Source organism: Lithobates pipiens, unplaced genomic scaffold (genome assembly GCF_037356315.1).
Source record: "Lithobates pipiens isolate NorthernLeopardFrog02 unplaced genomic scaffold, aLitPip1_a1.2 Scaffold_8, whole genome shotgun sequence".
Classification (NCBI taxonomy): domain Eukaryota; kingdom Metazoa; phylum Chordata; class Amphibia; order Anura; family Ranidae; genus Lithobates; species Lithobates pipiens.
Window position 1 is genome coordinate 249,392,829 of NW_027507903.1, and position 16,672 is coordinate 249,409,500.

The 16,672-nt window shown below is 43.5% G+C and overlaps 1 protein-coding gene across 3 annotated transcripts in view; it reads left to right on the forward strand.

Annotated features, from left to right (window-relative positions):
- The first annotated feature begins 1,086 nt into the window (after positions 1 to 1,086).
- MSRB3 (methionine sulfoxide reductase B3) overlaps positions 1,087 to 16,672 on the forward strand; it is a 291,298-nt gene continuing 275,712 nt past the window's right edge. For 2 of the 3 annotated variants that reach the window (XM_077469957.1, XM_077469955.1), the window contains exon 1: positions 1,087 to 1,244. Coding sequence is in view for 1 of the 3 variants with exons in the window: in XM_077469956.1 (XP_077326082.1) it covers positions 1,199 to 1,244 (46 nt within the window). In the remaining 2 variants the exon portion in view is untranslated. The remainder of the gene's footprint in view (positions 1,245 to 16,672) is intronic. The other variant, XM_077469956.1, reaches the window with a different exon arrangement.

The following is a 16,672-nucleotide window of genomic DNA, read 5'->3' on the forward strand; positions in this document are numbered from 1 at the left end:
GTATTTTTATAATAATAATATACACATATCTATATTAGATTTATTTTTGTCCATTTTAAATATTGATTTAATCATTTTTATCATTATTTACTTTTTTTATTTTTTCCTATTTTTATCATCATTATTTTTCCTTCTTGTCCCCTAGTTGATTGTAATATATTCTTTGTATCTATAATTGTGGGTCCATGCAATAATTGTACATTTGTATTACTTTTTTTGTATACAAGCGGTTAACGTCACAAGAGCTGAAACTCTACTCCCCCTCCCATTCACATGCCTATTTATTTTGCTTTGCCGCCAGCGCCCGTGACTTTGGCAAAGCGCAGGCGCGTGAGACATGTTAGTCACGGTCGCCACGGCAACATAACGGAGCTTGCCCAACATTGGTCTCCGCACAGTATTGGTTTCTCCTCACTTCCGGTATTCATCGGCTCTGATCGGCTCAGCTCGGGTCTTTCCGGTCCCCGGATTCAGGCGCACAAGGGGCAGAGCGTTGCCCAGGAAGCCAGGTCCCAGCGTGGTTGGCCAGCCAGCGGGACCAGGAGAGTGTTGTGACGTGGTGTACATTACATCTCTGGTCACAGTGAGTTTGGCATTCCTCCTTCCACCCTCTGTTACATTTCAGGGAGCTGTAACCTTCCCATCCCATCATTCATGTACATTACAGCCGCTGAGGCTGGACACACACAGCATACATGCTTACATTTACCCTTTGCTTGCTGGAGTCCCGGACCGCTGACACTATTATTTGGGAGTACTTCAATTCTGACAGTGTTGTTTTACTGTTTGATTTTATTTTTCAATGTCAGACTTTTTCATTTTCATGTGCATCCAATAAACGAGCTTGTTTACATTATCTACAACAATCCTTTATTGCTGGCACCCATCGGGCGCTGCCTGTTTGTCCATTTGCTATTCACTTCCCTCCAGGAATTGGCAGCCGCACTGGGCTCTAGTCATTTCATCGAGTATCAGTAAGACAAAACAATGGTTTTAGAATGATGCCAGTTTTAGCACTTGAGGACCTTCATTCCATGCTCATATTTGGAGCTGGGTGCACAGGAATTTCCCGGCATCCCTCCCACGCATGTCTGTCACCCCAGGCTGACATTAGAGACAGTGAAGGGGAGGAGAGAGGCTGCGCAGTCCGTATACACAGCTCTCCCGGCTCGGACAAGTTGTTCAGGTACCCGGACGCATGCACCTCCTAGTGCTGGGGATCCTGCTCACCCTCCATCCTGCAGGTAAGAAGAGCTCCGGCCATGACTTGTCATCACAGCTCCGCTCATCAAGCAGCATTACACTCTGGAGCATTCATTGGCAGGCAGGACACCTACCGTCATATCAGGAGGATCTCATGGCCCTCAGGCTTCTGTTTACTTCAGGCAGACCCAACATAACTCCGATCACTGATATTTCCTCTCTCTGACTCCTATGCGATCCGATCACTGACATTTCCTCTCTCTGACTCCTATGCGATCCGATCACTGACATTTCCTCTCTCTGACTCCTATGTGATCCGATCACTGACATTTCCCCTCTGACTCCTATGTGATCTGATCACTGACATTTCCCCTCTCTGGCTCCTATGTGATCCGATCACTGACATTTCCCCCTCTCTGACTCCTAGGTGATCTGATCACTGACATTCCCCCTCTCTGACTCCTAGGTGATCTGATCACTGACATTCCCCCTCTCTGACTCCTATGTGATCCGATCACTGACATTTCCCCCTCTCTGACTTCTATGTGATCTGATCACTGACATTCCCCCTCTCTGACTCCTATGTGATCCGATCACTGACATTTCCCCCTCTCTGACTTCTATGTGATCTGATCACTGACATTCCCCCTCTCTGACTCCTATGTGATCCGATCACTGACATTTCCCCTCTCTGACTCCTATGTGATCTGATCACTGACATTTCCCCTCTCTGGCTCCTATGTGATCTGATCACTGACATTCCCCCTCTCTGACTCCTATGTGATCTGATCACTGACATTTCCCCTCTCTGACTCCTATGTGATCCGATCACTGACATTTCCCCCTCTCTGACTCCTAGGTGATCTGATCACTGACATTCCCCCTCTCTGACTCCTAGGTGATCTAATCACTGACATTTCCCCTCTCTGGCTCCTATGTGATCTTATCACTGACATTTCCCCTCTCTGACTCCTATGTGATCCGATCACTGACATTTCCCCTCTGACTCCTATGTATATAGCAGATAGGGAAGTCATGCAAAGTTTTCACACTGTCCTGCTGTAGTCAGGGTAGGTGTCACCTCTCAGATCACACAAATATTGTTTCCTTTGCAGATGCTTTGTCATGGCCTGGAATTGTAGAATTATCAGATCTGGAGGGCGTGCAGTGCATTAGTCAGCAAGGATTGCTACAACTAAGCAGCTATAGACAGCCAGCAGCATTCATACTTCTGCATTGCATGAACATGCACAAAAAAATATACCGGTAATAATTTTGTGTGTGCAGAACATGCAAAAAAAGAAAAATAACCACAATTTTTTCATGTGTGCAGAAAGTGAAAACAAAACAAAACAAATAATTACACAATTTTCGTGTTTGCAAAAAAAAAAAAGTGTCTTGCTTGCAGCACCATCCATTGTTAAAGTGGTTCTCACAATAACGATAAATACTTTATTGTCATTGCAACGCAAAGTAAAGTGAAATTCTATAAAAACTCCATACATCTGTAAACATATAACAACCTCAACATACACACATGTAAACAATTGCGCTTCCCATATAGAAAGCCTAAAAGGAACCCCCACCACCGCAGCAAAGCCAGGTCACCTGCAGTTAATATTCAAAATGACCATTTAGGGCCTCAATAGCTCTTGATCGCTCTTCTTCAGTCATCTAACTATTAAAAGGGAGCAGCTACAAAAAGTTTAGCTGCTGCTTTTAACCACTTGCCCTCCAGAATATTCCCCACCCCCCTCTTCATGACTGGGACATTTTTTGCAATACAGCACTGCATTATTTTATCCGACAATTTACGTGGTCGTGCGATACTGTACCCAAATAAAATTGATGTCCTTTTTTCCCACAAATAGAGCTTTCTTTTGGTGGTATTTGATCACCTCTGCAATTGTTTTTTTTTCTTTTTTACTTTCTGTTATATAACATATTCAATAAAAAAAAAATGGAAAAAAAATCAAATATCTTCATAAATTTGGACAATAAGGAAAAAAAACCCCCCAGAATATTGATTTGTTGGTTTGGTGAGTCAGTGCTTTGAAAATGACATGGAATGTGATCTAGCCAGAACACGCCAGTACATCAGACATTTAGGGTAGTGGCAGCAGTGCCCACAGGACAGGGTGACAACATAAACTCCAGATGATGTGCAGACACCACATTAAGTAGTGTGTCTGTGCTGCCCCAACGGGGCATAGAATTTATATATTGTTTTCCTTACCATTTTTCTATTGACATTTATATTCAGTTCACATGCTGTCATCTAGCAACCTTTTGTGGTAATGCACTTACTTCCTTTGTATGTGATGCTCCACCCTTCTTGTGTCATCAATGGAGTAACAAGCCTCATGTAGCAGGGCACATGTATTCTACATTGTAAGCTACAGACAATATGATTTTTTGACCGCACAATACCATAACCTATTCATCTGTTTGTATTCTGTCATCTACTGTAATCTGATGTTCAGAATAAAGCATCTGTGGATGGAAATCGGTATTGGTGAGTTCAAGCTATCTGATGAGGATTGTCCTCAGTGATTATATCTGCTTATACAGGCCAGGCATAGAGGTCTCACAAGGGATTGATCGCTTCACAACAATCTGAGTCAGAATAGTGTCGCACATACAGTATCTCACAAAAGTATCTCACATTTTTGTAAATATTTTATTATATCTTTTCATGTGACAACACTGAAGAAATGACACAAAGTAGTGAGTGTACAGCTTGTATAACAGTGTAAATTTCCTGTTCCCTCAAAATAACTCAACACACAGCCATTAAGGTCTAAACCGCTGGCAACAAAAGTGAGTACACCCCTAAGTGAAAATGTCTAAATTGGACTTAATTAGCCATTTTCCCTAACCGGTGTCATGTGACTCGTTAGTGTTACAAGGTCTCAGGTGTGAATGGGGAGCAAGTGTGTTAAATTTGGTGTTATAGCTCTCACTCTCAAATAACTCTCTGAGGATCTGAAAAAAAGAATTGTTGCTCTACATAAAGGTGGCATAGGATATAAGAAGATTGCAGAGACCCTGAAACTGAGCTGCAGCACGGTGGCCAAGACCATACACCGGTTTAACAAGACAGGTTCCACTCAGAACAGGCCTCGCCATGGTCGACCAAAGAAGTTAAGTGTACGTGCTCAGCATCATATTCAGAGGTTATCTTTGGGAAATTTATGTATGAGTGCTGCCAGCATTGCTGGAGAGGTTGAAGGGGTGGGGGTCAGTCTGTCAGTGCACAGACCATACGCCGCACGCTGCATCAAATTGGTCTGCATGGCTGTCGTCCCAGAAGGAAGCCTCTTCTAAAAATGATGCACAAGAAAGCCCGCAGTTTGCTGAAGGCAAGCAGAGTAAGTACATGAATTACTGGAACCATGTCCTGTGGTCTGATGAGACAAAGATAAACGTATTGGGTTCAGATGGTGTCAAGCGTGTGTGGCAGCAACCAGGTGAGGAGTACAAAGACAAGTGTGTCTTGCCTACAGTCAAAGATAGTGGTGGGAGTGTCATGGTCTGGGACTGCATGAGTGCTGCCGGCACTGGGGAGCTACACTTCATTATGGGAACCATGAATGGCAACACGTACTATGATATCCTGAAGCAGAGCATGATCCCCTCCCTTCGGAGACTGTAGCGCAGGGCAGTATTCCAACATGATAACTACCCTCAAACACACCTCCAAGACTACCACTGCCTTGCTAAAGAAACTGAGGGTAAAGGTGATGGACTGGCCAAGCACTTACTCCAGACCTAAACCCTATTGATCATCTGTGGGGCATCCTCAAAGGGAAGGTGGAGGAGCATAAGTCTCTAGCATCCACCAGCTCCGTGATGTCGTCATGGAGGAGTGGAAGAGGACTCCAGTGGCAACCTGCGAAGCTCTGGTGAACTCCATGCCCAAGAGGGTTAAGGCAGTGCTGGAAAATAATGGTGGCCACACAAAATATTGACACTTTGGGCCCAATTTGGACATTTTCACTTAGGGATGTACTCACTTTTGTTGCCAGCAGTTTAGACATTAATGGCTGTGTGTTGAGTTATATTGAGGGGACAGCAAATTTACACTCTTATACAAGCTGTACACTCACTACTTTACATTGTAGCAAAGTGTAATTTCTTCAGTGTTGTCACATGAAAAGATATATTTACAAAAATTTGAGGGGCGTACTCATTTTTGTGAGATACTGTATGTGCGACACACTACATAATGTGGTGGCTGCACATCATCTGGAGTTTGTTGTCACCCTGTCCTGTGGGCACTGCTGCCGCTACCACAAATGTCTGATGTACTGGCGTGTTCTGGATAGATCACGTTCCATGTCATTTTCAAAGCACTGACTCACCGCTAATCTACATTGGTATGAGTTCTCAGTTTATACAATGAATATACACAAATTGGAAGACTACAGTAGATATAAAGCTGTATGCTATGTCAGAATAAAAAAAAATATTAAGTGCATGATACAAAAGCAAACATTATCCTGAATTAAAATAACAGGGTTGTCCATATCATTCCTATGTAGATAATGATCTCATGTGGTCAGGTAGCATAACAGAGATTTTTAAACCACACAGATCATCCCATCCCATCAAAATTCTGTGGTATCCTGTTTGAATCACCAAACTTTATTTTGTTTTTTTGGACAGAGTAAGGAAGAGTTAAAGTGGACCTTTCTCCCTCCCAAAAATAAAATCGACAACAGCAATAAAATACTAATATAATAAACTTAGTAGCAGTTATTTACATATATCAGTGAAGGCAAACCTTGGCACCCCAGATGTTTTGGAACTACATTTCCCATGATGCTCATACACTCTGCAGTGGCGTTGAGCATCATGGGAAATGTAGTTCCAAAACATCTGAGGTGCCAAGGTTCGCCCTCACTGACATTTATACGCATTTACATATATTGTACATCTTTCCTTTATGTTTTCTGCTGTCTCGGTGGTCTGCCCCCATGGGAAATCTGTGCTGTGATTTTTTTTTTTTAAACTGCCATTGGAAGCATCTTCCTTTTTCTGCGCTGGCCTACTGGTGATGTTTTGCGCTTCATCTCGCACTGAGTTTGATCCCTTTATTATTCAATACAAACTATGTCAGGTCAAGTATGGCACACGCATGAGATGGGTGCATGTGCCATGTGCAACTTGGCACTGTGGGATTCATTTATTAAAACTGGGGAGGGCAAAATCTGGTACAGCTGTGCATGGTAGCCAATCAGCTTCTAACTTCAGCTTGTTCAATTACACTTTAACAAAAGAACCTGGAAGCTGATTGTGTCTATGCAGAGCTGGACCAGCATTCTGCTTTAAGTAGTAAGACAATGTCATAGAATTGTATATTACAAAGTGTTCCATGCTAGCTCTCCCCAAGGATCTCCATTTATTGGTGCTGGGCTTAGGCTCAGGTATGCTTGTACACAGTTCACGTATGTCCATGGTAATAATTCACCAGCATATCATTTCATAAAATAATTCTCATTGCGTAGTCATAACAGTCAAACATCCAAATTTAGAAGTATGTAGAGTCATAGCCAATGCAACAGTTAACTGAATAATAATGCTGGCCGTACATGGCTTGAATTTCAGTCGATTCCTTCTCAGTTGGCTGCCATTCAAGCTGTGTGTGGCCCTGTCGGCACCACCCGGCTCGTCAAACTTCAGTTACAAAATTCAAGGGCCGGGTGGAAAAATGTCAGCTAAACAGGTCAGGTGACTGCTGGAGCAGCGTCTGTCTGAATGTAACAGCTGGCAGTACAGGTTCCTCCATGCACTGTGCATGGATGGGGGAATCGGGTTCAGTGGGGCTAAACAATAGTACATTTCCCACACCATATAACACTACGCTGACAAAAATATTATACAGTATGTAGTCTGTATCAGAGTGGATGAAGCTCTGCCAGGGTCCCTGACCAATGGAGGTAGGCTTAAGCACATACACTGTTCAGTGTTTAGTCTTCCTGATCCTCCATCTTTACAGGCAGAAGACCAATAACTCTCCCACCCCCTTATTAGCATGCTGGCAGGTGTATCCTCCAGGTTGTCCCAGGCACAGAGTCGTAGTATTTAGTCACTTACTATGCACCATTGTTTGTATTAGCTATGGGATTCCAGTAGTCAGCAGACCACATGAATCATTTAGCTCTCCTTGTAAAAGCATTCACCTGAGCTCACATCACACTGAGAGGGAACAGTAAATGCAGATTGCAGACTTTTCTTGCACTAAAATGTGAACATTCTGTTATAAGCTATTATGACCTCTCTCATTTTGCAGTCTTAAGTTCCCTTAGTAAAATAGCCCTCAAAACACTCATAGATAAAAGCCTAGTTTACAAAAATGTATTATTTTTTGAAGGCTTTAACTGCCACTTATTCTGCATCTAACTACATATACTTTATGGGGTTAATTTTGAAAAAAATAATGGAAGCTGATTGGATACTATACAGAGCCAATTCGGATTTTGCACTCTCCAAGTTTAGTAAATCAATCCCAATAGCTCATTCTAAAAGCAAAACGTGTAACTTTAAAGAGACTTTGTTCCCAAGCTACTTATACTCCGCTTCCCCGCTGATCTGTTCCTGTGTCAGAGCCAGGGGCCCTAACCCTGTATAAGTTCAATGTTGAATGCAAATGGGGCCATTAGCAATTACATATGGGAGAACCAGCAGGGATTTCCAGCATTTATCTGAGGGTGGAAGCCCCATGTAAAGCAATGAGACACTGATAGCTCCCGCAGCTAATTGCTGCTTCATAGTTTCATAGTTAGTAAGGTTGAATAAAGACACCAGTCCATCCAGTTTAACCTGAGTGAGTGTCTACAATTGTCCCTATCCCTGTACATTGAACACTCACATCGGTCCCTACCCTCAATGAGCCCACAATCCAAGGTCCCCATTCATATACTAGGGCCAATTTTGGACAGAAGCCAATTAACCTAGCTGCATATCTTTGGAATTGCGGGAGGAAACCGGAGTACCCGGAGGAAACCCACGCAGGCACAGGGAGAACATGCAAACTCCAGGCAGGTAGTGTCGTGGTTGGTATACGAACCAGCGACCCTTCTTACTGCTAGGTGAGAGTGCTAACCACTACACCACTGTGCTGCTGTTCACATGTAATTGTTTGTAGAATGATTACCTGCAAATGATCAGCTCTGGACACTGACAGTCTGCTTTCAGGGCCGATCGTTTGTAGGGAAAAGCTTGCAATTAGATGCTGGGGCTGTCAGCCTCCCATTGCTTTAAATCAGGGCTGTTGCCCCCAGCTAATTGCTGGTAATCTCTGCTGGCTCTCTCGTGTGTCATTGCTAACTGCCCCATTCGCAAGTGTGATTGGGGCCTTAGAGCTTACACAGGGTTTAAGTGGTTCTAAAGCCTGAAGGTCTATGCATGAAGGTAAAATAAGTTCTGTTTGCAGACTCCCCTCCCGGTCCTCCCTAATACTTACCTGAGCCCAATCTCGATCCAGTGATGTGCATGAGAGCAGCTGCTCTCCCAGTTCTCTCCCTCCTTATTGGCTCAGACACAACAGTGGTAAATGGCTCTCAGTGCTGTTAATTTACAGGCAATCTGGAGGGAGGGGGGCTGATCTCTGTTCTGTGTGGCAATAAACACACAGAACAGGGCTAGGGAACGTGCACACTCAGGTGCCCCCTTAGCAAGCAGTTTGAGAAGAGGAGGATCTGGGCTGCTCTGTACAAAATCATCACAGAGAGCAGGTAAGTATAACATGTTTGTTATTTTTTTTTATTCCTTTTAGTATAATTTTACCTTTTTTCTCTTTCTCGTGAGGCCATTGTGTTTGGGCTTGGTGATTGGTTGCTCAGGACATGAACACTGCATCCTGGGAGGAGGTCACCTCTCCCCCATCCCTATACATGATGACATCAGGTAGCTAATGAAGTTTTTTTTTACAGGAGATCCAGTCACCTTCCTAATTTATTTCTTTAGAAATCAGTTTTCAGGTCATATGGGTGACACTATTTAGATGATAGATTTACATCTTTTTTTTAGCAGAATCTTCAGTAAGTCCCCTCTTTCAATGTTAAGTTTAAAGTGCACCAGTGCCCAGACTTAGTACGTTAAAGCATTTGCATATTTTTACCAAGCCGTGAAAGAGCTTTAAAAAAAATCACTAACCTCTGTAGCTACAGGTGGTACTGCAGAGAAAAGCATTCTTAAATTTCCCAACAGAGCTCCTGTCTTTTTTTTTTTTTTCTTTCTGGCAGCAGAAAAGTGCCAGCCTTCCATAGTAAACAAACATCAGGTGCTTTAAAAGAGAAGTGCAGGATTCAAAAGAAATCAATAGGCCTCTTTCACACATACAGGGACCATTTGTCAGTTTTTCATCCATCCGTTGATGGATGCAAAACGGACATCAATGCATTCCTATGGAAAAACTGATGTAAATGGATGATCATCCATTTACATGCATTTTCATCTGCTTCCGTCAACATCCATTTTTTTGAACAGATAAAAGCCCTATTTTTCATCCGTTAAAAAATTGGATTGGATGAAAAACGGATGACAACAGATGAAAAACGGATTTGAAACTGATGTTGACTGAAAAAAAATTGATGACAAAAAAAAACGTGACTGAACTGATGAAATGGACAGTCCATATGTGTGAAAGGGGCCTTATACTCATCTAAGTACCTAAAGTAAAGAGGAAAAGGAGAGTTATTTTCGCTGGATTAGTAAATCCTGGTAGGGGTCCTGGAGCCCAGAGGTTTTGTAGCGTTTTGGGTAGGAGTCAACCCCGAGTCTACGTTTTGGTGGTGAGCAGCATTTGCTGGTTATGCAGGTGTGTGCAGGCCTTAAAGTATGGGAACTGAGTACTGGGCTCCACCCTCCCAAGACAAATGTTGTGCTACCAGAGAGCTTCGGATGCAAGGAAAAACTAGGGTTGTGTGTCTGCACTGACCAGGCTGATTTATTGCATGATCACAACACAAGGATAGTGCAATGTTTCAGAGCCGCGCAGAACCCCTTCGTCAGGCATGTGATGACATCACATGCCTGATGAAGGGGTCCTGCGTGGCTCCGAAACGTTGCACTATCCTTATGTTATGATCATGCAATAAATCACCTGTTTGGACACTATTTGTGTCATTCCATGGTGTGCTGGCAAATATCTTCACTGTGACTTGAACCAGTAGCCAGCTGGTTGTTGCTGCAGCACCCAAATTCGAGAGCGCATCCAGGAATGTGTGCGATGGGAATACGAAGTACTGCACTAACCAGGCTGACACCTGGAGATACAGCAACATGTGAACACTGTGTTCTGGGCTGAAAGACAACTTTGTAGTAGGCTGAGAGTTGGTGTAGCCTGAGTTGGGCTCCATTATAGGTAGAAGGCTGTCGTTTTGAAAGGTTTATTGCCTGTGTTACTATCAAAGGGAGCTAAGGAAGATCAGGACTGCAACTAAACTAGAGATGTGGACTCCTATTAAAAAATATGTATTGCAGTTCTTAATTTTAAATGCATCTACACTTCCAGTTTTCTCTTAATCCCTCTGCAAAGTCCCCCATATACCTTTTTTAAACCGCCAGTGAAATCCAATTATTCCACTTCCTATGATGGTGTAGCAACAATGCTGCATTGCTCTTGAAATCAAAGTTGCCGCTATAATAGGCTGTGCCTGCTTGCACCACAGTGAGATGAGATTTTGCAGGGAGCATGGTTATCAGCGGATAACAAGCCTAAAGATGGCAAGATAATGAAAGCATTAGCAGATGTAGCTGCTGATCTGTTCATTCTGTTCCCATTCATAAACACTCAATCACACTCCTTCCCCTGTTTTAAGGGAACGGGGAGGGATCAGCATTGTAGATAATACCATGTGATCACTGTGATGAGCAATCACAGTGATCACATGGTACCCAGCCACTCGGATTCTCTGGGTACAGGGTGGTCACTGAAAGGACCGGCTGCCCGATGGCTATTTATCTAGTGCTGTTCATAAATGACACTGGGTAAATAAAACGGAGTTAGGTGGCGACAAGCTTTAATTAATGACAGAATAAACTGTGTAAATTTCTGCCAAAGAAGCTTCTAACTGACAACAGCCTCTCGTGAGCACAAAATCTTGCATTTAATATGGCAGTTTACCACCAATTTAAACATTATTTAAAGTGGTTGTAAACCTCAGATATCCCATATGAACAAGACTTAGACCTCTATACTGTGTACTTGCCTAATCCAGAACACTATGGGGTTGATTTACTGAAACTGCAGAGTGCAAAATCTGGTGCAGCTGTGCATGGTAGCCAATCAGCTTCTAACTTCAGCTTGTTCAGTTAAGCTTTGACAATAAAACCTGGAAGCTGATTTGTTTCAATGCAGAGCTGCACCAGATTTTGCACTCTAACGTTTTTTTTCAAACGCGGCCCTCCCACCCCAAAGCACCTTGTCCCCATGTTATTGAGGACAAGGGCCTCTCCCGACAACCCTGGCCGTTGGTTGTCGGGGTCTACTGGCGGGGGGCTTATAGGAATGTGTGAGCCCCCTTTAATAAGGGGGCCCCGGATACCAGCCCCCCACCCTATGTGAATGAGTATGGGGTACAATGTACCCCTACCCATTCACCTGTGAAAAAAAAAGTAAAAAAAAAACACAACACACAAGGGTTAAAAATAATTTATTGCACAGCTCCGGGGGTCTTCTTCTGTCTTGGGGGGTCTTCTCGCCAGACTCCTCCGCTATCTTCTGCTAGCTCTTTTACTAGCGGAGGAGCCCGGCTTTCTTCTTCGTCGCCACCCGGGAGTCTTCTTCCGACTTCGGGGGTCTTGTCCCCCTCTTTGGTTCTTCTTGCCGGGCCTCCGTGCCTTCTTCTAGCTCTTTTACAAGCGGTGGCTCGGTCTTCTATCGCCGCTGTCTTCTCTTCTTGAGCTGTTGACTCATCGCTGTCTCTGGCCACAATGACAGGGACGCGGCGACTTATATAGGGACATCGCCGGATGATGCCCCCGCCCATTATTATGTCACAGTCCCAGATAATGAGACTTTTCCACCGGATTGTTTGATCGTGTGTATGCGGCACGACTAGCAATAACTGGAAAAAAGAGCCACAAGGTGATTATTCTTGTTCACCTTATGGAACCTTGTTTTCACTTATTGTTTTGCACTGTTTTAATTAGTGTGGCTTAAAGAGTACAGTGGTGTGAAAAAGTGTTTGCCCCCTTCCTCATTTCCTGTTCCTTTGCATGTTTGTCACACTTAAGTGTTTCGGAACATCAAACCAATTTAAACAATAGTCAAGGACAACACAAGTAAACACAAAATGCAATTTGTAAATGAAGGTGTTTATTATTAAAGGTGAAAAAAAATCCAAACCATCATGGCCCTGTGTGAAAAAGTGATTGCCCCCCTTGTTAAAACATACTATAACTGTGGTTGTCCACACCTGAGTTCAATTTCTCTAGCCACACCCAGGCCTGATTATTGCCACACCTGTTCACAATCAAGGCATCACTTAAATAGGAGCTGCTTGACACAGTAAGGTCCACCAGAAGATCCTTAAAAGTTACACATCATGCCGAGACCCAAAGAAATTCAGGAACAATTGAGAAAGAAAGTAATTGAGATCTATCAGTCTGGAAAGGGTTATAAAGCCATTTCCAAAGCTTTGGGAATCCAGCGAACCACAGTGAGAGCCATTATCCACAAATGGCGAAGACATGGAACAGTGGTGAACCTTCCCAGGAGTGGCCGGCCGCCCAAAATTACCCCAAGAGCGCAGCGACGACTCATCCAAGAGGTCACAAAAGACCCCACAACAAGCAGGCCTCACTTGCCTCAGTTAAGGTCAGCGTTCATGCCTCCACCATCAGGAAAAGACTGAGCAAAAATGGCCTGCATGGCAGAGTTCCAAGGAGAAAACCACTGCTGAGCAAAAAGAACATCAAAGCTCGTCTCAATTTCTCCACAACACATCTTGATGATCCCCAAGACTTTTGGGACAACATTCTGTGGACCGATGAGACAAAAGTGGAACTCTTTGGAAGGTGTGTGTCCAAGTATATCTGGCGTAGAAGGAACACTGCATTTCATAAAAAGAACATTATACCAACAGTAAAATATGGTGGTGGCAGTGTGATGATCTGGGGCTGTTTTGCTGCTTCAGGACCTGGAAGACTTGCCGTGATAAAAGGAACTATGAATTCTGCGGTCTACCAAGAGATCCTGAAGGAGAATGTCCGACCATCTGTTCGTGTACTCAAGCTGAAACGAACTTGGGTTCTGCAGCAGGACAATGATCCTAAACACACCAGCAAGTCCACCACCGAATGGCTGAAGAAAAACAAAATGAAGACTTTGGAGTGGCCTAGCCAAAGTCCTGACCTGAATCCTATTGAGATGTTGTGGTATGACCTTAAAAAGGCCGTTCATGCTCGAAAACCCTCTAATGTAACTGAATTAGGACAATTCTGCAAAGATGAGTGGGCCAAAATTCCTCCAGGACGCTGTAAAAGCCTCATTGCACGTTATCGCAAACGCTTGGTTGCAGTTGTTGCTGCTAAGGGTGGCCCAACCAGTTATTAGGTTTAGGGGGCAATCACTTTTTCACACAGGGCCATTATGGTTTGGATTTTTTTTCACCTTTAATAATAAACACCTTCATTTACAAATTGCATTTTGTGTTTACTTGTGTTGTCCTTGACTATTGTTTAAATTGGTTTGATGTTCCGAAACACTTAAGTGTGACAAACGTGCAAAGGAACAGGAAATGAGGAAGGGGGCAAACACTTTTTCACACCACTGTAGGTAGGTTAATAGCTACCTTTTTTCTATTATAGTACATACAATTTTATTGAAAAGTACAAATGAGAAAGAAGACTGCATATGCTCAGACCAGTGTAGTACTTATTTATTATTTAGAACCCCCAAACATTATTCATGTTGTTTCTAACACCCTAGAGAATAAAATGGCAGTCATTGCAATACTTTATGTCACACTGTATTTGCGCAGCAATCTTACAGCGCACTTTTTTGGGGAAAAAGTACACTTTTTTTAAATAAAAAAAAAAGGCAATAGTAAAGTTAGCCCAAGTTTGCTTCTGCACGCGAGCTGGTCGGGATGGGGCGCATTTAAAAAAAAAATGTTGTCTTATATATTTTACATTTTATTTTTTATTTTTACACTGTTCTTTAAAAAAAAAAAAAGAATTGTCACTTTTATTCCTATTACAAGGAATGTAAGCATCCCTTGTAATAGAAAAAAAGCATGACAGGACCTCTTAAATATGAGATCTGGGGTCAAAATGACCTCAGATGTCATACTTACACTAAAATGCAATAAAAAAAAATGGTCCTTTAAGAGCTATAGGCGGAAGTGATGTTTTGACGTCGCTTCAGCCCTGCAATAATATGGAGACGGGTGGGGACCATCTTCCCCTAAGTTGTCTCCATGTCAGGCTAGGGAAAGGATCCGATTTTCCTCTGTCGCTTCCGACGGCCCCGGTAAGCAGTGGAGGGCACCGGAGCACGGTGGGAGGGGGGCGGTCCCCTCCTGCCACCCATAAAAGTGATCTTGTGGTGACTCTGCCTCAGAGACCACTTTTATCTTGAAGCAGACTGCGTGCTGAAGAGGACACCAAGGTTATGGCAGCTAGCAGCTGCCATAACAACGATATTCCTCTTCAAAATACTGACGTAAAATGATGGTGGGCGGTCCGGAAGTGGTTAAAATCAGACACATTTTGACATAATATATGGTGTCATAAAAAACATATCACAGTGTGTATATATTGTTGGTAATGATGTCTATCCAAAATTACAGAAGCACTAAAGTTATTCAATTTTTAAAGCTGTAGTCTCTACGTATTTCATAGGGCAGCGCCCACTTCCCCAGGAAATAGCCAAAGATTGGTTGTGTGTATCTGTGGAAAGACCACGTCATAAGCAAAATTACATATAAAGGAAGTTATGACATAATCAATTTCCATTTTGGGACCACTAAACATAGTGTAGGTCCACTCATATGTAAAAAAAAAATACATATCAGTCGGAGCTAGGGATGAGCCGAACACCCCCCTGTTCGGTTCGCACCAGAACCTGCGAACAGACCTAAACTTCGTGTGAACTTTAGAACCCTATTAAAGTCTATGTGACTCGAACGTTCACAATCTAAAGTGCTCATTTTAAAGGGTAATATGAAAGTTACTGTCCTAAAAAGTGTTTGGGGACCTGGGTCCTGCCCCAGGGGACATAGATCAATGCAAAAAAAAGTTTTAAAAACGGCCGTTTTTTCAGGAGCAGTGATTTTAATAATGATTAAAGTGAAACAATAAAAGTGTAATATTCCTTTAAATTTCGTAGCTGGGGGGTATCTATAGTATGCCTGTGAAGGGGCGCATGTTTCTGGTGCTTAGAACTGTCGCTGCACAAAGTGTCATTTGTGCAGGAAAAAAAGTCTTTTAAAATCACTTGCGGCTAAATTGTCGGCTCCCCGTAATACAGAGAACATTCAATGAGTGTTCTCTGTATTAGCCGACAATTCATTCATTCATTGATTAAAAAAAAAAAAAAAAAAAAAAAGCGTGGGGGTTCCCCTAAATTCAATCAAAAGGCCCTTCAGGTCTGACATGGATATTAAGGGGAACCTCGTGTCAAATTTAAAAAAAAAATTGACGTGGGGGTCCCCCCAAATATCCATACCAGACCCTTCAGGTCTGATATGGATATTAAGGGGAACCCCGCATCAAATTAAAAAAAAAAATTGACGTGGGGGTCCCCCTAAATATCCATACCAGACCCTTTATCCGAGCACGCAACCTGGCAGGCCGCAGGAAAAGAGGGGGGGACGAGAGAGCGGCCCCCCCTCCCTCCTGAACCGTACCAGGCCACATACCCTCAACATTGGGAGGATGCTTTGGGGGTCTGTGACCCCTCAAAGCACCTTGTCCCCATGTTGATAAGGACAAGGGCCTCATCCTCACAACCCTGGCCGTTGGTTGTGAGGGTCTGCGGGCGGGGGGCTTATCAGAATCTGGAAGCCCCCTTTAACAAGGGGACCCCCAGATCCCGGCCCCCCCCCTGTTTGAAATGGTAAGGGGGTACAAAAGTACCCCTACCATTTCACAAAGAAAGTGTCAAAATGGTTAAATAAGACAAACACACTTTTGAAAAATTCCTTTATTAAAAATAAAAAAAATAAAAAAAAAATTCCAGCGGTGCTAATCCACTCTTGCTATCCAGCGACGGGTCTCCGGGGTCCAGCGATGGATGATCATATCCAGCGACGGGGGATCTCTCAGTCCAGCGCTGTCCATACCTCCTTCTTCTGTCTCCACTGCGGAGACACTGCAGAGAGCCGAGCGCTGACATTTCTTATATTGGGAGGGCGGGGCCACCCGTCACCTGACCCCGCCCCTCTGACGCAGGAGAGGGAAGCCAGGGGTTCCCCAGTGACGTGTGGGTGACCCCGCCCCCTCTGATGTAACGGAA